The sequence below is a fragment of the Rhipicephalus microplus genome, chromosome 4 (genome assembly GCF_043290135.1).
Source record: "Rhipicephalus microplus isolate Deutch F79 chromosome 4, USDA_Rmic, whole genome shotgun sequence".
Taxonomy (NCBI): Eukaryota; Metazoa; Arthropoda; class Arachnida; order Ixodida; family Ixodidae; genus Rhipicephalus; species Rhipicephalus microplus.
The window spans coordinates 109,576,484-109,600,899 of record NC_134703.1 but is presented as its reverse complement, the minus strand read 5'-3'; the positions used below and the strand labels follow the sequence as shown (position 1 = coordinate 109,600,899).

Sequence of the window (24,416 nt, the reverse complement as noted above, 5' to 3'; positions counted from 1 at the left end):
TGGCAATAAGTGGCTTCACTTCTGCTGGCAAGGCATCGCAGGAGCTTCCACTCCAGCAACTTTTCTTTAATTCTCCTTGTACACACCGCGTGCGCTTCTCCTCTTCACGAACATTCGCTAGCTGTATAATAATAATAATGGTTTATTTCCACCAATACACAGTTGATGGAGGGGGTGAGAATAAAAGCGACTATCCGCTTGACTAAGTTCTCACCCCCCTAATGTAGCGCGCATGCGCCGTCACGCTTCCAGAACATCGGCAGCTGACGCGCGCGCATGCGCCGTCGCGCTTCGAGAACATCGGCAGCTGACGCGCGCGCATGCGCCGTTGCGCTTCTCCCCCTTCTCGAACATTCGACAGCTGACAGTGCATGCGCCGTCGCGCTGTATATATACTCAAGGTCGGCGCTCGCTCGCTCAGTTGCCGCTCGTCGGTTGGTTTGTACGGCGCGTCGACGTCCAAGGTCGCGGTGAAATGAATTCCAACGAATTCACAAACACAATGATCGACGTCCCTTCGACCAGCGCCGCCCTTTCGCATACGTGTGTACGTGTTCACTCATTTAACACCCCCTCCTACAACCACGTTAACCAATTTAGCCATCGACCCAAGTAAGTCGCAATTTAACACCCCATTTCACAACCACGTTAACCAATTTAGCCATCGACCCAAGTAAGTCGCACTTTAACACCCCGTTAACCAATTATATGCTCCGCATCCTCCTCAGTGTTCCCCCGAGGGAAGCTGCGGGCAATTTTTTTCACTTTCAGTGCAAGAGTCGTGAGTAGTGAGTAGTTTGTCTGGTTCTTACCCGTTTATTACTACTATAGTCTACGGCCACACAAAACCACTCTTCAGCGATCCGCGAGCTTCCGGGTGTGTATTACGCAGCTTGGAACTATTCCGAACAAGTCTCTGCATCTCACAACCCACATCCATCTTCCGGAGGCGCTCAGCCTTATGCCAAAATTCCATTGAGAAACGGGCCTATAGTCTTTGATGGTGCTTGGAGAACACGATATCCATGATCAACACTCTCTTCGAACCGCCCAGCACTTCCGACGACGATGACGCCTTTTGTTGAAAAAGGCGACATGGCATTCAAATTCCCGGCGTTCATCATTCAGTGAGAAGATACCTTGGACGAGCTGGTGGCTGCATTTGCCGTGCTATCATACAACCAGCCCCTACTTCCCCGCCGCGGTGGTCTAGTGGCTAAGGTCGCAGGTCCGTGTGCTCAGGCCCATGTGCTCAGATTAAGGTGCACGTTAAAGAACCCCAGGTGGTCGAAATTTCCGGAGCCCTCCACTACGGCGTCTCTCATAATCATATGGTGGCTTTGGGACGTTAAACCCCACATATCAATCAAACCAGTCCCTACTGAAGCCAGGTGGGAGGGCGGAGTCGCATCGTATCTTTAGCTAACGGGCTGTAGTCGTCTGCGTGTTGCGTGACCCATTCAAGGAGTTGTTCTATGCCGAAGGGGCACCTATACTGGATAATTGGCCAGCAGCATCTACTTTTCCGCGAAGGGGATCCGTCATTGGATCCATGTGTTGTCTTACGGCGTCTTTCAAGCACCCGAGGTGTTGTGGAGAAGGAAGGATTTGATTAACTCTCAAGAAAACACAAGCCACACAGTCTACGAATGCCACCCAGGCTACTAAACGCAACACAGGCCACACTGCACGAATGTCTCTCCTCCACGTCAGCGTCTTTCTTCACTGTCCATGGAAGGTCACGTGCATTTCCAACATTCGGCCATCCTGCAACGCTTAACGTCCTCGTTAAGACTGTCCCGAGAATTTTCTTGCCTGACTTCACATACAGTCGTTCAGTCGTCCTCCTATATTAAATGCTTGATAAATGGCCCACGAAGGAAACAAGATAAAAAAGAAGCAGAAACAACACAAGAAAGCAGCTACACCTACATACTGGAAGGTCAACTTCCTCATGGCACGCAGCACTTCGCCCGTTCATATCCTGAAACATTCAAGGAAATGTTGGACTTTTTGGCCATCTTGACTATCTTGACTTGAGGAAAGCCACAACATGCACAATGTCAGTGTCCTCTTTTCCAGACTTCAGCTTCGATGCTCGGTTGGCTTGCTCAGCATCCGGCTTTTGACCCGTCTGCGGTGAATCTTTCTTCGAATTTGCTCCGGCATTTGCGAACTCCTCGGTGTCGCATGGTTCTCTTGACTTCAGCTCGTCATCTTTCTTCAGCATGGTCCGGGGCTCTTTGTTCTCCTTTCATTCTGTCTGTTGGCCCCATATCTGCATGTTCCTCTGCAAATGTCGTCGAAATACGACAGTTTTGCATCTGGAGAAAGTGAACAAAACGTTTACTTGATGTTCTTCGCGAGCAAATCGGTGAATTGTATTCTGGGGGCGCTGCGTTAGAGAGTATCAATCCGTGCAGCGATGCCCGTGTGCTCAGATTTGGGTGCCCGTTAAAGAACCCCAGGTGGTCTAAATTTCCGGAGCCCTCCACTACGGCGTCTCTCATAATCATAGAGTGGTTTTGGGACGTTAAACCCCACATATGAATCAATCAATCAATCCGTGCAGCGAAAGCGAACGAGCGCATTGATGCACGTTAGACACCAGGGATATCTGGCAGTTTTCTTCGAAAACGAAGGAAGGCGTGCGCGCCTGTCTCGCAGGCGATAAGGTGTAGAACTCAAAGCAACGTAAATGTGCCACAACAGTGTCCTCTTAGCAAATCGTTGGAAACACTTGCCTTTTTGAGCGTAGCGTTGCGTTGTCAGCGCAGTGTGATAAACGCTACCGAATTATGTATACCTTGCGTTCACGAAGGAAACACAGAGTTCCCTCTGTGACCATACACGAAAGGAGTTGACCTATCTAGGTTTTGCATGACGTGCGTGCTTTTCTGGTGTTGCCAAGGTATTGTTGATTTGGCTCCTCGTGCCTTTTCTCCGCCCCTTTGCTCTGCCTTGCTTTTTATTTTTTTCCTATATATATTGTCTTGGCCTTGCAATAAGCCTTTAGGTGATAGTCTGCGCTTGTCTGTCCTTTTTCTCTACTTCGTGTTTCCGTCTCGTTTTTTTGTGCAATACACTAATTAATCAGTTTCAACTTGCCCAACTAGCCATTATTCTGATGTATGCCGTCCCTAGTACAAACACACATATACAAAATATTGAAGTGTTGTTATGGTTCCTCAGATATGCGCAATAATTGATATTTAACTCACAATATCACACAAGTATCAAAGCTTAAACTTTGAGCATTATTGGTGGGTGCTGCGGATGGGGTTGGCCGTTTGGGATATCGTTCACAGCCGGTATTGTTACGGCAGACAAACAGACTGATGTACAGACAGACAGACAGACAGACAGACAGACAGACAGACAGACAGACAGACAGACAGACAGACAGACAGACAGACAGACAGACAGACAGACTGACAGGAGTACCCCAATAAAGACAATCGCCTTTAAATCATACGATGGTTTAGCCCCGTCAGCGGAAATGAAACCAAAACGATGTCACGAAGATGTCAACGACCGCGCTGTGACGCCTCCATGTACTCGGTGAGTGTCCCGTTTGCTTCAGCGCCACCAGTGCTATCAGCAACAGTGTGAACACGTCGGCGCCGACAGCTAGCAGATGTATGTTTCAACGTGCTCCGCGTAGGTGGTCAAATCGCAAGGCTCGCCTCGCTTATCTCGCCCAGAACACCGATCGATCGGTGCGCCGCACCAGGCAGTGTAGCAGTGCCGCAGACGCTGTCTAAAAAACAGGGTTGTTTTTTCATCCAGCGGCCGTGACCACGCTCAGGTGCGCTTTCGGTCTAGCATTTCTTTATTTAATTTTTTATGACGTAGAGCAATATGTGCGGGCAGTATTCGCGGCGCTCGGCTGACGTTGACCAACAAACTTCGTGAAAAAGGCAAGAAAAGATAGCGAAAAAAACTTCCTGGAAAAAACATGCGGGCTTACACCCTGGTGATGCATCTGATTTTCCGAGAAAAAGAAAATCACTAAAAATTGTTCCTTGCGGAACGCACTCGCTCCACGAAGCGGGCATTTGCATGTTCATCTACTGTCAAGGTGCTTCAAGCGAGTCTTTTAGGGGCACAGCCCTTTGCGCCGTGGGTCGTAAGTCCCGCGTCGCCGTATAGTAGCCAACTGCATTGAATTGCATGTCAATAAAAACATGGTCACAGCATATACACGGAGTAAATGATGATGGGTGGGGCGATGCATCCGTCAGTCCATCTGCACTTCCGTGGGGACGTAATATCGATATTACCCACAGTAATATCGATGATTTTACGTGCCAAAACCAAGATGCGATTTTCGGGCACGCCATGTTGGACAGCCGTAGAAATTTAGACAGCCCGATGCCCTCTATGATGTAGTGGTATCGCCTAGTACATGCGTGGGTGTCTAACAGTTTGTCTTCATGAAAATGCGACCGCCGTGGCCGGAATGCAATCAGCGACTTTCGGTTCAGCAGCCTAGCACCGTAACGACTGAACCATCAAGGCGAATAGCCATTGTACCATTGCTTTATAGCTCAGGTGACAAAACACTTAACTGTAAATCTTAGAACCATTTTCACGCTTCGTATGATTCGCGCAGTGCAACGTCTGAACCACTCCGTCACGTGGCACACAAAAAAAAACCAAACTAAGTTTATGCACAGCTCGCATCACTATTTGTACATGCCTGCTTCGTGCATTGCGCGTTGCAAAGTACTAATAAATGTCTGCAGATCACTGCGTAATTCGAGCCAAATTTCAGTTGCATCAACAGCTGGGACATTATAACACAGCCTAGTTTCTCCTTCAGGTTACGCTATGTATGTTTGCTGCGTGTATTATTTACTTGAATACAAATTCCCCAAAACACCCATCGTGTTTTTGTAATAAAAAATAAATTGCGAAACGACTACGATAAAACAACATGAGATATCATGACGAATGAAGCATCTCTGGCTATAAACCATGCATGCTTCGTAATAGCGCGATACATAGGTGTAAGTATATACTCAACAACGCAAGGCGGTGACCGTTGAACACCTGCAAGAAGACTGTCAATAAATTAGGCTTATCAATTATTACAAAACAAGTAACGTCGTACTTACGAGGATGTGATACGTGTTAAATTATATGAACAATTTCGCTCCAGTTAAGAAGGGTCACGGCACATCACTATAACAACGTTGGTTCAAGGAAATTTTCTGGACATAAAGAATGACAAATAAATACAACTTATAGCTCGCATTGAAACCCATCTTTCAAGGTCCCATTGAAGCCAATATCTACACTGTGTCTTCTACACTGTGCTATGAGGGGGCACTGAAGAAATAAAGCCCATCCGCACTGCGTATAACTGTTAGACAGTTTCCGCTGCCACACTCTAAGCGCACTGATTGATTGATTGGTTGATTGATTGATTGATTGCTTGATTGATTGATTGATTGATTGATTGATTGATTGATTGATTGATTGATATGTGGGGTTAACGTCCCAAAACCACCATATGACTATGAGAGACGCCGTAGTGGAGCGCTCCGCAAATTTTGACCACCTGAGGTTCTTTAACGTGCGCCCAAATCTGAGCACATGGGCCTACAGCATTTCCGCCTCCATCGGAAACGCAGCCACCGCAGCCGGAATTCGATCCCGCGACCTGCGGGTCAGCCGCCGAGTACCTTAGCCACTATACCACCACGGCGGGGCGCTCTAAGCGCACTCGAGGGCAGCCTTTTACACTGTGGCTATATCTAACAGTCACGTGCTCAACATGGCTACATTCAAAAATGTCAATATTAACTATGGCATAAACATCAAATGTTACAAATGTGGTCATTTATTCTTTTTAGAACGTATGCTATGGCGCCGCCCTGTGTAACACATGGACTGCACCAAAGAACGTGGTACTAACAGACGCTACACAACGATTCCCTTCAAGATAAAATCAGAGCTGTCTAGAGGGCACACGATGTGGCAGCCAGGCTTAGCCTATACCTGTCCCAGAGTGGGAGCGGCCGCATGAGCCCTTGGCAGAGCTTCAGGACCCAATAAAGTTTTGCCATGTCATACCGTACCATGACATACCATTCCATACCATAACATAACATAACACGACATAATCTACGATGTCGTTATTGGAATATCAAGGCAAATAATTTAAGTGATTCTTTAGAGAAACGCTGTGTTTTGAAAGAATATAGTGGGGAGAAAGTGACCCAGCAGTGACGTTGAGATGCTATTTCTGCACCTGTAAGTAGATAAGCTATAGATAAGCATCCAGCCATGTGGATTGTGAGGTTTTTTTACACTCGTATTTCACTTTCCTCTCTCCCTCTTATTGCTTCTTACTCTCCTCACATGTAGGGTAGCAGTCCGGGCATAGTTTAACTGATCTTCTTGCTTTTGTTGTGCCCCTCTCTTTATCTGCTCACACTATTGCATGTTTTTTTTCTTGTTCGTTGGTCCGTTTTCCCAACCCTATCATAGCTTTACGACGTAATACCCCAGATATTATTAATTCCCAACTCTATAACTCACAGACTGTCATTCCTGGAATTTCGAGCCTTCACTTTTGGTAAATGTCATCTATACATAACCAACGCAATCGATCATTTTTGCTTAATCTGGGTGTCTAATTTATATATCGCTCTGGGCATTTACTGCCCTGAAGGCGACTACGTATGCTTTGGTGTGTTCTTTCATTTTCGTACAGACTCTTGCAAATACACGTAAGTACAACCCTTCTTCTGTTTCTGATCGTAAATGAAATTCACGACAGCAGTCTCCTAGCTCAATTCAATCCGGCATCGCTCTCGTCGCAACCACCATCTTCGAAACACCAACGTTTTCCGAAATAAGAATACACGGTCACCAAAAAAATTCCGCCATTGCTTCTATTTAAAAGTCCGACACACCGATGGTACCCCCTCCGAAAAACGGGAACATATATCGAAGAGTAGACTTTTTCTGGGCACATGCTCAATAGCTGCGAACGTGGAGAAGGAAGCCCGTAATATTTGTGCCGCGTTAGTACGCGATTATGATAACGTATAAGACTCTATCATCTGAATTATAAGCTTTCGATGTCTCATATGTTTATGCACCTGGTCAAAAACAAGTAGCGTGGTATCTTTGCACATTTTTATTCATTGTCAAAAAATTACAAGCGCGAGGAAGAATTGTATAAAAGTTTTCACAACATTTCAATATTACAGCTGTTTATTTGTCGTGTTATGGGCTTGAGTTGCGCTTTCTACGCACTAGTTAAAACTAGTCAGAATTCGGTGTCGTCTGCCCAAGAACTCAGGTTTATGCTCCCTGGGTAGATGGCGACATATTTTTGCTAGGCATACTTACCGTAGTGGACGTTTTGTACAATGAAATTCTACTGGTAACAGCACAGGCGGCTAAGCGGCTACCATTCAGATGCATACAGAGTAAATAAGCGTGAATTCGTGCTTGACGCACTTCTGTCAAGAAAATAATTACAATTGCACCGACTCACTCACTGACCCACTCACTAACTCACTCGCAGGAAGAGTCATCTACCCAATATTAGCCTTCTCACTTTGACGCACGTACTCATACTAAGTTCAAAAGAGGAGGCCAGATTTTTCTCGAGGGAAGTTCATGGTTACGAGTACCAACAAAGCACGCAACGTTCACGTAAAGTACGTAGATGCAGAGCATCTGAATCAAACAGCGTTCAGGTGCTGTCTCGAGGCCTGCGAAACACTGTGATAACGTCGTCGGCCCATTTAAATTGATACCACTGCTCACACGGTTTATAGGGCTTGGAGTGAGTTCAATACAAGCGATGCCAACTCAAGAGATTGGACTCATATTTTTAGCACGATGAAGTACTTGTTTTCCTCTTGATCAACACTTGCATACGTCTACATTGACGATCACCAGAGAATCGGGACGGGTGCGCAAAGCAATATTGAATAGCCAAACCCACGAAATTTAGGTGGGTAGGAAAAACTCTACGCTTACTACACGCTCGTAGATGGAATCAAATACGCAACAAAATTAGGCAAAAGGAAAAAGGCAAAAGAATTGATTATGAATAATAAAACATACCAAAGTATTCTAAAATTCAAGCCTGCATTGCGACGTAAACCCTCATGATAGCGTACGAGAACGTTTTCAGGCAACGTAATTAGGAAAAAACCTAAGAGAGCTGGAAAAACTCGACTGCACACAAGATAAGTGAATTGTCTCATTGTGTAGCTGTGATGCGGGTTCTTGTTGCTGATTTGTTTCTCCTGGTTGAGCCCCGGAGAGTTTTTCTAATAAGGACAAAGCCGTTTGCTTAACAAACAACACCTAAACATTTACTGCATAACTGAAGCAAAACTCAAACACAAACTACAAGAAATGAGTAGCTGGCTAAAAGCGGGATTTAGAAGGAAAACAAACATCTAAAGTCCCGAAACTGTCGACGGAAAGTCACAGCTACATGATGCAGTTCTGACGCGGTGATTCGGCGGTGCAGGGAAGAGAGCAAGTTCGATCTCACCAAAACGTTGCTGCTGTAATGGTGGCGACGGCGTGTACCGATGCTCACTGGCGGCGACGATGGAACGGGGCTCGCTCGGTGATGCCTGTGGCGGCCCAGATTCGCCCGATGAGGTGGCTGGTTGCAAGGCTCAGGCCCGTGACCCGAACTGCCGTTGCTGCACCCGCACCGGAATCTGCAGGCCTTGGTCTCGACCGTTGAGGCAGCTCGCCGTCCTTGGAAGGCGCTGTCCGGAGGTCCAGACCGGGTGAGGTCCAGAAGGCTCAGGTCTGCCACCCGACTGCCTGTCTTCAGCTCCCAGCTGTGTCCTTCCTCTTGCCTCGTTCACCTCGAACTCCTAGCTCTCTTGCCCTTCAGGATTGGCTTCCTCTGGGGCACACTTGTCTCGTCCCGATTGGCCTTTCAAAACTCCGTGGTGATCAGCCATTGGCCCTTGTTTGCTTTATGGTCTTGGATGCTTGCGCTCCACGCTCTCACGTGTACCGGTCCTCGGCGTCGTCGTTGTTCAGGCGACCCAGCACGTGCACTCGGTCATCCTTTAATTTCGCGCACTTTTCAATCATTCACAATTACGCGCACCAGTCGCATCACCATCGCATCACAATGGCCCCCTTTCGAAGAAGTTTTTCCGGTTGAAAAACTGTCGTTCGATGCGCACCACACAAGCTATCACAACACACCTATGGCACCACACTGCTTCTTCGTTGACCTGTCTCACGTCGAAACACCGAGTCCACAGAACGTAACATTCAACCAACAACAATAAGAAAAGTTTTTGGCAGCAACTAAGAACAGTACAAATACAGTCATTAACTCCAGTAACAGTCCACCACACAAGCATAACCTTGTAATAATAACACACAGAACATATTTACTGCAACCTACTCATGTAGTCGGCTCCAACATTCTCGGATCCCTTTATATGTTCTACGTGAAAGTTGTACTCTTGCAGTACTAAACTCCACCGCAGAACTCTGCTGTTGAGGTGTTTTGCTCGAGATAAGTACTGCAACGGTTGGTGATCTGTTTGAACCGTGAAATATGTCCCATATAAAAATATGTGGAACTTTTCCACTGCCCACACCAACGCGAGACACTCCCGCTCGATTGTTGAGTAGTTCTGTTCTCGAGGCAGTAGCTGACGACTGGCGTATTTTACCGGGTGTAAAACACCGTCGTGCTCTTGCATAAGGACTGCACCGATGCAAGAATCGGAGGCGTCACTGCGGAGTACAAATCCACGTTTGAGATCCGGAACCTTTAAAATAGGTCCAGACGCCAGAGCTTGCTTTAGTGTTTCGAAAGCTGTCTGCCCTTCACTATTCCAATTGATCTTGTTACTCTCCCTTTTCTTTGTCATCTCTGTCAGAGGCAGTGCCTTCTCAGCGTAGTGAGGGATTAGATCACGATAATATCCTGCCAAGCCAAGAAACGAACGTAGTTGTTTCTTCGTAGTGGGTAATGGGGCTTTGGCGATTTTTATGATCGTGTCCTCTACCGGCTGAATTGTTCCATCTCCCAGTCGATGACCCAGGAACACAATCGACGTCATTCCAATCTCCGATTTCTGGGGCTTAATTTTGAGTCCTGCTTCTCGAATCCTATTCATCAGTTCACTCAGAGTCTGCATGTGTTCCTCCCAGGTTGTCGTAGCGACGAGAACATCATCGATATAATGAACGACGTTCGGGATGCCCTGAAGGAGACGTCTCATTAGCCGGGTAAACACTGCGGACGCTGTTTTGATACCGAATGGCATATAGAGGAAATGGTAGTGTCCCGATTGGGTGGAGAATGCCGTTTTTAGCCGGGATTCTTTGTCCAAGGGCACCTGCCAGTATCCTTTCGTAAGGTCAAACTTGGAGAAGAATTTCCTAGTGCCGATCTCTGTAAACAATACATCCGTTCTCGGAATTGGTTCTGCGTCGGAGACCAACACATCATTGATGCGACGGAAGTCGATGCAAGTACGGTAACTCTTATCGGGCTTCTTCACCAGCACCAATGGCGAGTTGTAAGGTGAGTCGGACCTTTCAATCACTCCGAGTCGCAGCATTTCTCCGACTTCTTTCTCAACTACCTCTTTCATTGCGAATGGTAACGGATATTGTGGAGTGTTGATAGGCTCGGACGTTGTCAGTTTAAGACGACACTCCAACAAGTTTGTCTTGCCAGGGACTTCGGAAAAGACGTCTTTATGGGTGGCTAGGAGCTCGTCAATTTCTTCCCTTTGTCTATTCCTGAGGTTAGGACCAAGCTTGATAGCTTCAGTACCGAAGCCCTCAGTAGCTTTAAAGGTAGGCACTGGCGTGTCTGTCTCTTCCTCTTCCACTACAATGAAAGATGCGGACTGGGGTGATATTTCTGGAGGACGCTCTTCGTAGCGTTTTAACATGTTTATATGGAACAGCTTGGTAGTATGTCCCATATCCAGCCAGTAGTCAGAGTCACCCTTCTTTCCTGTGACCCTGAAAGGTCCTTTCCAATGCATCATAAGCTTGTTTTCCGTCGTGGGAAGTAGTACGAGGGCGCGGTCTCCAACCTTTAGCCGACGCATCCGACTTCCCCGGTCATAGTATTTCTTCTGCGTTGTTTTAGCTCGTGACAGGTTTTCTTGTGCCAACTGCAATGTTTTTTCTAGGCGATCTCTGAGATCCAGGACATACCCATATGTTGTCTTCACTTCCTCGCTTTGATTGTCTCCGGTCCATAATTCTTTAAGTAGACTGAGAGGTCCTCGAACATTTCTACCGTAGATCAGCTCAAAAGGCGAAAATCCCAAGCTGGCTTGCGGGACTTCCCGGTACGCAAACAGGAGTGGGGCTAATAGTCGGTCCCATGTCTTGGGTTCCTCTTGGCACAATTTACGCAACATTTGCTTTAGTGTGCCATTAAATCTCTCCACTAAGCCATTACACATGGGATGATAGGGTGTGGAGCTGAGATGCTTGATCGCCAACAAGTTATTGACCTCTCTCATTAGCTCCGATGTAAAGCATGATGCCTGATCACAAAGTACCTCACGCGGGAACCCGATTCGAGAAAACATCTCTACCAGTGCCTCGGCTACTGTGGCTGAATCGATGGATGGCAGGGCTATTGCATCTGGGTATCTAGTAGCGAAGTCCACTAGTGTTAGTATATATCGATTACCCATGTGTGATATTGGCTTTAAAGGCCCGATAATGTCCACTGCCACTCTTTCGAATGGGGTGTCTATCAAAGGCATTCGACCTAGTGGTGCCTTACCAACTCTGCTCTTGGGGTAGGTTCGTTGGCATGCGTCACAAGAGCGCACGTATCTCCTCACTGCCTCTTGAACTCCTGGCCAGTAAAATGATTGTAGAACACGATCAATCGTTCTTTTTATTCCTTGATGCCCCGACATCAGGGTTTCGTGCGCCAAAGTAAGCACTTGGCTGCGCAATCTTTGGGGCACTACTACTTGTTGAATCACCTTACCAGATGGTAGGTGATAATAGCGGTATAGCAGCCCCTTTTCTATCTCGAACGAATAGGACTTTGATCCTCCCTGTAGCCCTTGACCTACTTTACTCCTGCAAGAATCTAGGGTCTTGTCCTGTTTTTGAGCGGCACTAAGATCCTTTCGGGTCGTCTTCAAGGTGGGTACATCGATTTCAGATGAGATTGACCGTTGCTCTCGGATTTTGATACCAACCACTGAAGACTTCAGGGTACCATCCTCTCTATCTGCTCCTTTTCCACTCGCTATATAGTTGGGGTAGGTTTTTACCGGAATCCTTTCCTCCCACTTGGTATCGGGGTCATGGACTTCACGTGAACCTGGTACATTTCCGACGATAAGGTCGTAGAGTGGGTTTGTCATGCATTTGACAATAAATGTACCAGAAAAATAAGGTGAATGAATTTCCACCTCCGCCTCAGGAACGGTGATGCTACTGCCATCGGCTAAGAATAGCGTAGCGGTAGTACCTATGAGGGCTTCATCGGGTACCAGAGAACGACGCACCACCAGCGTATTGCTACCCGTATCCCGCAACACTGAGACGGTTCGGCCAAAGATTCTGCCCTGTAACACGGGCATTTTGTGTGTGGCAAACTTCGGGTGAGTATTCACGGCGCCCGCCATGTCCTCTTCTTTGTCCGGTGAAAGCTTCACTTCCGTTGAGTGCTCCTCTGGCGACAAAAGACATGACGTCTTGTTGGCTGAACCGTTCTTCTTTGAGCAAGTTTTGGAATCATGCCCCGTCTTCTGACAATATCCACAGAAAGGTTGTTTTGGCCTTGATCGGCACTCCGATGCCCTGTGACCCATTTTGCCACATACAAAACAACGTACTGCTCCTCTCTCCGAGTAACTACCACTTTTTTCCGTATTGCTTTTAGATTCCACTTTTTCTCGGAAAACTAACAGGTTGACTTGCCTCTGAGCTTCTAAAAAGTTATCTGAGGCCTCGGCCATGTCCTCTAGCTTGTTGAAGTTCTTTTCTCGCAGGAAAAGTGCCAAACGGTGATGACAGTTTCTTAAAAACTGTTCTGTAACTATCAAGTTACGAAGAGCCGAATATTCTTTTCCGGTCCTCGACATTTCGACCCAACGATCGAAAAAACTCAGTAGCCTAGTTGCGTACTGCTTGCCTGTTTCGCCGTCCTGTGGCTTGCTTTGTCGGAACTTTTCCCGATACCCTTCGGCCGTAAAACGGAAACGCTGGAGCAACGCCAACTTGGCTTTATCATAATCGAGTGAATCCTCCGGCGAAAGTCTTCCAAACACCTTTAAGGCTTCTCCGCTCAAACATAAACTTAAAGCTGTGGCCCATTTGTCCCTAGGCCATTCTTGACCGATGGCGACTCTCTCGAACCTTTTTAAATAGGCGTCCAAGTCGTCCCGGCTTTCATTAAACCCCGGTATCAAATTATGAGGATTCACGCTGCATGAAACACTCCTTTCTTGTGCTGAGCCTGGTGCTGAGTCAACAGTTCTTGTCTCTACACGGCTATTCTCAGCTTCGGCAAGTCTAAGACGCAGTTGCAGGTTTTGGTTCTCTAATTCCAGCTGCTCCTTCTTTGCGCGTGTCTCCAGTTCGAGCTGTTTTTCTTTTTCGCGCGTCTCGAGCTCAAGCTGCTCCTTCTTGGCCTGCGTCTCCCGTTCCAACTGTTCCTTTCGAGCTTCTCGTTCCGCAGCCCGTTCCTCTCGTGCTCGTGTCTCCTTCTCCTCGTACCATGCTTTAAAATCCGCCCCATCAATTCCCATGCGATCCGCCAAGGCCATTAGCTCTCGCATATTCGACATGATGTCAACCGCGTCAATAAATGAAGGTGTCAAACCAACGGCTTCGTCCTGTCGCTGCGGACGCCAGTTTGTGATGCGGGTTCTTGTTGCTGATTTGTTTCTCCTGGTTGAGCCCCGGAGAGTTTTTCTAATAAGGACAAAGCCGTTTGCTTAACAAACAACACCTAAACATTTACTGCATAACTGAAGCAAAACTCAAACACAAACTACAAGAAATGAGTAGCTGGCTAAAAGCGGGATTTAGAAGGAAAACAAACATCTAAAGTCCCGAAACTGTCGACGGAAAGTCACAGCTACATGATGCAGTTCTGACGCGGTGATTCGGCGGTGCAGGGAAGAGAGCAAGTTCGATCTCACCAAAACGTTGCTGCTGTAATGGTGGCGACGGCGTGTACCGATGCTCACTGGCGGCGACGATGGAACGGGGCTCGCTCGGTGATGCCTGTGGCGGCCCAGACTCGCCCGATGAGGTGGCTGGTTGCAAGGCTCAGGCCCGTGACCCGAACTGCCGTTGCTGCACCCGCACCGGAATCTGCAGGCCTTGGTCTCGACCGTTGAGGCAGCTCGCCGTCCTTGGAAGGCGCTGTCCGGAGGTCCAGACCGGGTGAGGTCCAGAAGGCTCAGGTCTGCCACCCGACTGCCTGTCTTCAGCTCCCAGCTGTGTCCTTCCTCTTGCCTCGTTCACCTCGAACTCCTAGCTCTCTTGCCCTTCAGGATTGGCTTCCTCTGGGGCACACTTGTCTCGTCCCGATTGGCCTTTCAAAACTCCGTGGTGATCAGCCATTGGCCCTTGTTTGCTTTATGGTCTTGGATGCTTGCGCTCCACGCTCTCACGTGTACCGGTCCTCGGCGTCGTCGTTGTTCAGGCGACCCAGCACGTGCACTCGGTCATCCTTTAATTTCGCGCACTTTTCAATCATTCACAATTACGCGCACCAGTCGCATCACCATCGCATCACAGTAGCCTATTACCTGTTACTATATACCGGTCGCACTTAGAATATGAATCAATCTTCCCACCAGTGCGGTGAAGACTGGGGAAGCAGCGTAGATAATTGTCTTGCCATCCTCCAGTTTCCCATCTTTCCTTTCGCTTCTTTTTTCGTCTCCTTACTGTACTCTACAGCACAACAGATGCTATGGTTATCCTCTCCCCTTCTTATTTTCCTTGTCTTCATCCTCACTTCACTTTTGCAGAAACAGGGCGCGAGCTCGTGCCGAACGTAAAACCTAAAAGTGTTTATGTGTTTATATACGTGATGCACCCCTCCATTTGTCAAGCAGGGTCTCTCCCCCTCTCTCTCCCCTCCTCAGCTCGGGAAGTGAACTATAGCACTGTCGATCCTATTCGAGGAGCGCTGGTGTTGACTTTTCCAGCAGTAAGGCATATTCCGGGCAGATGATCACCCTCGAATTTACTGGATAATGATGTATTCACAGTTATTACGTTGACCTAGCTTATTGTGGGGATTAACTTTACTCATTTCCTGTCGTAACTTGTGGTCCTACTCAGCTTAAGATGTCCGCTTAGTAGTTATGAAAAGTAGTTATGAAAGCTGCATATAAATATATCATTTTAATTAATTCACAGTAATTCCGGAGAGCTTTCTTGAAACAACCTTTATACTTAATAGGCTACCATAGCATGTCTGTTCAATTTCCTGTGTTCTCAGAGAACCTTTCGCCTCTCATATTTCACATACAGTGAAAGTCAGTAGTAGTGGGAGTAGTACTAGTAGTAGTAGTAGTAGTAATAGTAATAGTAGTAGTAGTAGTAGTAGTAGTAGTAGTAGTAGTAGTAGTAGTATGGGAACAAAGAAAAAAGATGCTCTCTTCTTTTTTCCGCATATTTCATCACACTAGCCGAGTACACAAGAGAACAAACAGACGATTGCGAACAATATTCCATAAATCCACTCAAATCTTAGGCATTTCCTACTCCCCACCTCTCACTGGGTATGCATCATACTTTACTAGCGTACGAAGAGAAGAGCGTCCTATAACGGTCTCTGCACTCCGCTCATCCAGCTCGACTGTGAGGCTCGACTGTGAAGAAGCTGGCCGGGCTCAGGATCGCGCGGCAGTATCCTTATTGTTCTTTGAGAGTTCGTTATTTTCCGGTAATTGTATTGGTCTTTCTCAGCTTAAGCGAGTCATTCGATCTAGATGTCATTTTTCCCCCGGCCAAGGGCACTCCCCTTGGTTAGCTTCCACTCCCGCCAAGGATTGGCCGATAGACTATTTGTTACGCAGTGGAGCAAGAAGTGCCCCTGTGGCACTTGTACCTACAGATGGGGGCAGTATTCCGATGGAGAACCCAAAGACGATTCAAGTGGAGCTTCTAAAAGCCACTTCGCATTTCCAGGAGATCACTGAGGTCCGCCAGTTTGGTCGCGGAGGCATCCTGTGCTGTTTCGCAGACCAGGAATGCATTTGTGAGCTCCTGCAATGTTCCGAATTCGCAGCGCATCCGGTAAGCCCATTTATTCCGGCACACTCGCATGCTTGAAAGGATTAGTCCGTGGTGTAGACACAAGCCTGACACCTGCATAAGTGCTCGATTTGTTTTCGTGGTGGGTGTTTTTCAGTGTACAGGTGTACCCGTACAATTGACAACATAAAATCCCCAACGGAATCGGTGATAGTGACCTTTTTAGGAACAGTCCGACCTTCCGAATTTAAGGCAAGGCCACTGATGTATAGGGTAGAGCCACTTTCCCCCAAACCCCTGCAGTGTTTGAAATGTTGGTGATATAGACATTGCGTCAGAGGTTGTCGATCAGTTCTTAGGTGCCGTCAGTGTGGTGAAAATCATGACAGCCGCAAGTGCAGCTCTGAGAAAGAGAGGTGCTGTTTATGTAATGGCGCGCACCCTGCAGGCTCCGCAGACAGTGCGGCAAAAGAAAGGGAGATTGCCATATTGGATATTGTAGAACGCAAGCGGTGCTGTCGGAGAGAAGCCGTTGCAGAAATGCAGGAGAGATCCAAAGGATATGCAGGTGTTGCAGCACGTAATATTACCGTCATGAATGCATCTCTCGCAACGTCTATCGCAGAGGCCACAGAGAAGGCTACAGAAAAAGCAGTGAAACGCCTGGCAAAAACCCTTGTTGAAAGCTTGGCGCAATTGCTTTGAAATCAACTGTCCCAGATTCTTGGTATAGCATGTACGTACGATCGGGATCCTCAGACACCAGTGGTATCACAGCTTACGCGGTTAGACAGTGCGACAACACGTCAGCGAGCGGTTTCTCCTGAGGCAGGGACTTCCAAAACAACGGAAGACGGTGATCTTGCGGATGATTCGGAAGCATGTGCAGATATGGATATGGACTCTCATAAGGCTCTGAAGCGAACCCGATCTCCCCAATCAAAAAACTCTTCGCATAATTCGAAATTTAAGAAGTATCTATCCAAAAAAGAATTCTTTGAGAACATGTCTAAGAAAGACTTTTTGCGAAAGGACATTTTGGACCAAGCAGTTTCTGTGACGGTTCTGTCATCAAAATATGTTCTCTAACCATATTACAGTGAAATTGCAGATCTATAGTTTCCGCAGCCACAGACCTATCACACATTTCTTCACAACTTTCCCCGGATATTATATCTCTGCAAGAAAGCTGGCTTTCAACCAGCCAGAAGTTTTACCTAAAAAAATTATTTTGATTGGACCGACCTACCAGAGGTGGTGGGCTTGCTGTCTTGATGGCAACTAAGTTTAGTCACAAAGCTACGATCTCTTATCATTGTGTGACTCCAGATCGTGAAATTTTGATAGTAGACATAATATTACCAGACGCTTCTCCCTTGTCGTTTGTAAATGCGTATTTCCCAGCCGAGATGCAAGACACACGAAGTCTAGATGTTATGTTCTCTGCCTGCAGAAAGAATATATTAATCACTGGAGACTTCAATTCACATAATGTGGCCCGGGGTTTTAAAACAGATTTAAGCGAAAAACGCTTGTGGGAATGGACTTTTGACAAGAATTTATCTTTTTAAATTCGCAATCTGCTACTTTTGTCCGAGGTCTCTCTAAATCTGTAATTGACTTGACATTTTCAAGCTCATCTCTAAATATATGTTCTTGGCAAACTTTAGACTGTGCTACTAACAGTGACCACTTGCTTATTAGTTTTGTACTGAAATTTCCAAGAATACATGTCGCCGAAAAGGCCCGCTCATTCCTCAACTATAGAAAATTAGAAAAAGACTTGAGGGCTACTTTTGATCACCGCAAGGGCATTATAGGTGACATTAGGGCTATGAGTCCGTGTGCAGTGTTAAAAAGATCAGTAAAAGACGCAACTTTTAAATTAGACTCGGCAACAAGAGGTTCTTTTAGTCCATGGTGGACTGAAGAGTGCATGAAAAGCTATAGAAAACGGAAAGCTGCATGGAAACAACTGCTGGTCAACCGATGTCCAAAAAATTGGTGTGATTATAAATTCGCAGCAGCAGACTTCAAACGCACAGTAATTATCTTTCTAGGGCTAGAAACAAAACAGCGCTCTTCAGATTTTTAAGATCTCAAAAGATGTTACCACCGTTACCACTCGCTGAAAATATTGGCTCTTCTGTTCTTTCCCCCCGTGAGCTCTCTCATTTAGTAGAAAATATTGCGAAAGGGCTCCAAGATAGATTTATGTTAACTATACCACTGCACATTGTGAGCCCAATGGCAGGCGAGGATTTCGAAGAGGTTACTTCAGATGAGCTGGCAGAAATAATAAGGCACTTACCTCCTTCGGCATCTGGACCAGACGGGGTAACAAATCAATGATAAAAGTAATATTCGAGATTTGGCCAACTGAAGTACTTAATTTGGTGAATTTTTCTTTGACAAAAGCTTGGATACCTGCGGAATTGAAGCTATCAAAGTGATTCCAATTCTTAAAAAGCAGGAAAAAGGATTCGCCTTGGACATTGTAAGGCCGTTATCACTCACGTCAAATCTGGTTAAGCTAATTGAAAGAGTTTTGAATGCCCGGGTAATGAAATATATGAACAATAACGCAATATTAAACCCCAGTCAAATTGGTTTTAGATCCGGTTGCTCAATATGGTGTGCGCATGTTGATTTAGAGAGCCGAATACAACTGGCTCGGCGTCGGCGCCAATACTGTGCTTTAGTTACTCTAGATTTGGCTGAAGCGTACGATAGGGTTGAGCATTCAACTTTATTAAACAGATTGAATATCGCCACTTTCCCAACATATCACTGCGTGGGTGTCGGAGTTTTAAGAGGGAGAGAATATTACTGCTATAAAGATGGGTACTCGTCGAATAGACATAAGCAGACACGTGGCGTACCGCAGGGGGCTGTCCTGTCGCCAGTTTTATTTAACATTTTCTTAAGCTCCATTCCATCAACTAAGGATATTGAGTTATATGTGTACGCGGACGATATTGCTTTTTTTGCAAGTAATACCAACCTTCAATTCCTATACCAGAGTCTACAAAATTATCTCAGTATGATAGACAGAGGTCTTAAAAATATTCATATGACCCTGACCGTAAAGAAAAGTGTGCTTCTTGCATTTTCTTTTCTGCAGCCTATCAACATCTCGTTAATGTGCAGTAATGAGCTCATTCCGCAGGCGAATTCCCTTAAATATTTGGGCATCTTATATAATGACACATTAAATTGGAGAAGTCACATTGATGATGTGTACTCCAAGGCAACACGGGCCATGGGGTGGCTACGGAAGCTCGCAAACCGTAAAGCGGGTTTAAGAAGAGATGTGCTAATAATGATATATAAACCTTATGTGCAGCAAATCATGGAATTCGGATGTGTATTATTTTCTGGCAGCGCAGCTTATAAAATGCGACCCGTAATACTGCTGGAAAGAGAAGCGTGGTGTTTGTGTCTGGGTCTACCAAAGTTTGTTGCAAATAACGTGTCGTATATGGAAGCTCGCCTACCTTCCCTGCTAAATAGGTTTAAAATCCTTACTGTGCAAGCATTCTTAAAAATATACAGTTCACACCAAAGACTCTCATTTTACGCTTTCATTCAAGAACCGGCTTTATTTTTCGAAACCCATTGGTCACGACTACACGCCCCGCAAATAGTATTTACACTAGCGCTACTAAAGCAACTGAATGTAAAACTTAGACATATTGGTCCAATACACAACCTAAAGTCAATTCTTAGCATACAATTAAATTATATATTTCCTCATAACGCGAAACAATTGGCATATAGGTATTTAAATGACCAGTTAACAGATTATCTAGCTCACCTAGAGATAAGCAATATCATTGCGACTTATGCATCTGTGTCAAAAGAAAAGGCTGGGGTTGGCATTTTCTCTCCTTCTTTGGACTGGTCCTTTTCGATTCGACTCCCAGATTATACCCCTGTATTCATTGCAGAATTATTGGCCATTGTTCTTGCCCTACGCAAATCGCCCTCAAGCGAATCATTAGCAGTTATCATTACAGATTCGTTATCAGTTTGTAATGCAATTTCTGCCGCAGTAAATGCAGAGCTGATGAATACGTTTCGGCAATTAGTACTGAAAAACGTAAAAAAACTGCATTTGCTATGGGTACCAGGCCACCGCGGATTATATTTAAACGAAATGGCGGACTCTTTAGCAGCAGTATCCCTGGGTGGGCCCACCATCCCTGTTTTGCCAGATACGGCTTACGTGACAGCGCTAAGATTCCGAAATGCTTGCCTGCAATGGGGAAAAGGTAATTTGAATAAATTCAAAGATTTCGAGCATTTGAGCTATTGCTGGAATAAACAGTGGTGTGTATCTCGTCAGTTAGAGGTCAGTTACACCAGATTGCGCTGTGCAGTTCCACAACTAAATTATTACCTTAACAAAGCTCGGATCAAGGCGTCACCGCTATGCATTTGGTGCAACGAAATTGAAACAATTGAGCATTTCTTTTTATTCTGTCACCTTTATTCTTATCAGAGAAAAAGATATTTAGTAGCCCCATTACAAAAGCTAATAATACAAGTAAATCTACCAGTAAATTTATCACCTTGCGGAACTTCATTTGGTTACTGCCACAGGGATGTATGCTCCACTGTGTTTGATTACATCAACGCAACTAAAAGATTACCGTGCTAGTGAACCCATACCTTTTCAGATCTTTAGTTTATAATTCGTAGTTATGTCTATCAAAAACAAGAGATGGTTTCACCGCTTGCTCAGCAAACATTTTTCTTTTTTGGTAGTATTATTTTTAAACTACTTTTTCAGATTGGCTTCATTTTCATTTTAGTTTCATTTAAGTATCCTGCCACCCGGTTCTTGGCCCATCCCCCTCTGTGGGTAAGCGCCATCCATCAGACGTCATCAGCATCAGCATCAGCGTGACTCGTGCGAACGCGTGCACGCGCAAGGTCATTGCCAGAAGCTCCCGTGTTCCGTGCTTTCTGCCAGTCCTACAATCTGCAAGATGACGTGCTGGCATCTTTCAGTGCTTCTACTAATGTTCTGCAGCTTCTCGCAGACTGCTAGCGGTGGTACGTGTATGACATAGTCATCTCTATGTTTATTAATTTTCGTAGTTGTTTTGCTGACGGTCTTTTTCGATTGCCAGGTCACTTCATTCGATATGCCAAGGTCACTGGGCGCGTTTTTTCTGTCTATAGGCTGTAAAATTTTGCGTAGGTCCCTCGTTGTCGTGTGTTTAAAGATGTAGTACGTTTTTTCTGTCTATAGGCTGTAAACTTTTGCGTAGTTCCCTCGTTGTCGTGTGTTTAGAGATGTAGTACTCCAAGTTTCAGTGAGCCGTGTACATCAGTACACATCAGTACACATCAGTACACATCAGTACACATCAGTACACATCAGTACACATCAGTACGCATCAGTACACATCTGAGGCGTCTAAGAAGTGCTTCCATGACCTTCACTTCTGCAGCAATTTGTGCAGAGTTGCGTGCAATTACGTGCATCCAGCATTGTGAAGTGCGTGTGTGTGGGCCTTATTTACAATTTGGCGCGTATTTATCTTCTCATTATGCTACTAGGCATTTATTTATTTATTATAGTATAATGCTGCTCCCCTACTTTCTCAAAAACATACATCCAAGGGCCACCGGAGCGCGAATAATTCCAGTCTTCGCCAAAAGTCTACTCTTCGCTATCATCTCTTTCGGGGCGATCATCTCAACGACCGCCATGTTGGATGTATAGTCACGCCACCAATAGGTCGTGTAAGTTGCGAATTGCAAGCATTGCTCACGCCTCCATGTGTAGCTTGAATGTCTCTCTTAATAACGTACAATAGTAGCGCACTGCATTCATAGCTCACATGTTGCTTTGTCATGGTGTACCGCAGAACATGACTTGGTTCTTTTGCTCACCGAATCCCGCATGCGCGCAGCCCGCCGTCTAAACCGTTTCGTGCGCCACTTCGAGCCCCTGTCGTACGAGCCACGAACGGTGCACCGAGGCCACGTACGCGTGCGGCGATCACTTGGCGGCATCCAGCCACAGCTGCAACAGCAGAACCACCACGTCTACGTCCGCTTCCAGGGCTTCAATAGGCAAGTCTTTCACTGCAAGAAACTGGAGTATACATAGTAGTCCATTTCTGTCAGTTCAAGCAGTTGCGTAACTGGGCGGATTGTTTGCGCCTACTGTGCGTACTCTAAGGCTGCGAAACTATGAGCAACTTGCTTTTACTCATTCATTGCCTGTGTTTCTTCGGACATAGAAATATGGTGGTAGTTTGTATAGCTTCTCTAACAAAATATATATATGTCAAGCAAGCAAGGAAATCATAATACTTGCCTAAATTTGATTTTTTTTACCTGAAATGGCATGGCGGTTATAAAGCAAGCGCTTTAAGATTGAACTGTTGCATTATTTATTTATTTATTTATTTATTTATTTATTTATTTATTTGTCGTACTGTTAACCCTCACTTGAGGGTCATTACAGGGAGGGTGAAGAAGTGAGTTGCACAAAATTAAATATTTGAAAAATCGTAAGATGATCTCTGTAACATAAAGCATAATTATATGAGAAACACAGTTACATGCTTTTTCACTCAATATATTTACAACATGATCTCTATGACCAATGAAACATTTCTAAGGAAACACATACATGAACACTGATAACTATGCATTCTCAACAAAATGCCTATCAAGAGCAACCTCAAAATCACTCAAAGTTATTCTTTGCACCATATCGTTCGGTAATTCATTCGACATAATAATATCATCGGGAAATAAGGAAAATCGGAAGATATCTGTTCGAGCATGTATTGGTTGTATGAATGTCGTGCATTTTGTTCTTGGAAACCTTTTGTAAGAATGCTTCAAATAATCATCTCTGTTTATTTTCACCCCGGCATGCAGGCTCTGAAAAATAAGTTTCAACTTTTGTTTCCGCCTTCTTAATTCTAGCGATTCTAATTTACAATCTTTTAACATTTCAGTAACAGAATCCCTTCTTCGATATTTGGAGCAGACAAAGCGAGCTAACATTCTCTGAATGCGTTCTAATTCATTTTTAAGACCTTTTGGTGTGGGCTCCACACAGCGCTAGCGTATTCTAATCTCGGACGCACATACGCTTTGTAGGCAAGCAGCTTGACATCTTTTGTGGCTCGGCCTAACTTCCTTCGTAGGAAGCACAATTTTTGACATGCTGATTGACAGATGTTATCGACATGAGGACACCAGCTCAACTTATCTGTTATAGTTACACCCAAGTATTTAAAATTACAGACTTTCACTAGCATATTATCATCAATGTTATATGCAAACGAAAGCATTTCCTTTTTTTGTAATGTGTGTGTAAGTGGATTTTTTATGTTAATTTTCATACCTCTTTAGCACACCATAAATTTGGGGTTTAAAAGCACCGATTGATATTCACTTGATCTTCTCTGCAGGATACCAGACAATAGATTAGGCAGTCATCTGCGAATAGCTTAATTTTTACTAGTGGTTGGACAACTGATGATATATCATCTATGTATAAAAGAAAGAGTAGGGGCCCAAATACAGATCCTTGAGGCACTCCCGAATACACCTCCCGATTTCCCGACATAGCATCTCCCACTCTAACTGCTTGTTGTCGATTGCTTAGATAAGCTCTGATCCAACTGAGAACATTCTTACTAATACCGACATTGCGAAGCTTGAATAGCAGCTTACGGTGTGAAACTCTGTCAAAGTCCTTTGAAAAATCGATACATACAATATCGGTTTGCATACAGGCATCTACAGCTATACACAAGTCATGTATAGTTTCAACGAGTTGTGTGACTGTTGAAAGGCCACCGCGAAATTATGCTGAAAGAGACATACTAGTTCATTTTGTTCTAAATATTGCCGAATATTTTTTGCCACTATATGTTCAAATATTTTACAACATACCGAAGTGAGTGAGACAGGCCTATAATATCAGTGCTGCAGCTCATATTTATATTACATCTGCGTGTGCACCAATCGCACTGTTTGGCCGAGAAAAATTACATGTCTATGGCAATTAACAACAGCGACTAATGACATCTAAAGGTGTTTCAGGCACAAACCTCAACTGATCAGCCATATAGCGTCAGAGGTTACTCAAATATTATCTAAAAAACAGAATGTCGAAGTATATAAAAGCATGTCCC

General features: G+C 45.3%; 1 protein-coding gene across 1 annotated transcript in view; it reads left to right on the top strand.

The window, feature by feature from the left end:
* LOC119184081 (disintegrin and metalloproteinase domain-containing protein 10) overlaps positions 1-24,416 on the top strand; it is a 66,533-nt gene that overhangs the window by 16,903 nt on the left and 25,214 nt on the right. The window contains exon 2 of the mRNA XM_075893150.1: positions 22,122-22,329. Within this exon, the coding sequence (XP_075749265.1) occupies positions 22,122-22,329 (208 nt within the window). The remainder of the gene's footprint in view (positions 1-22,121; positions 22,330-24,416) is intronic.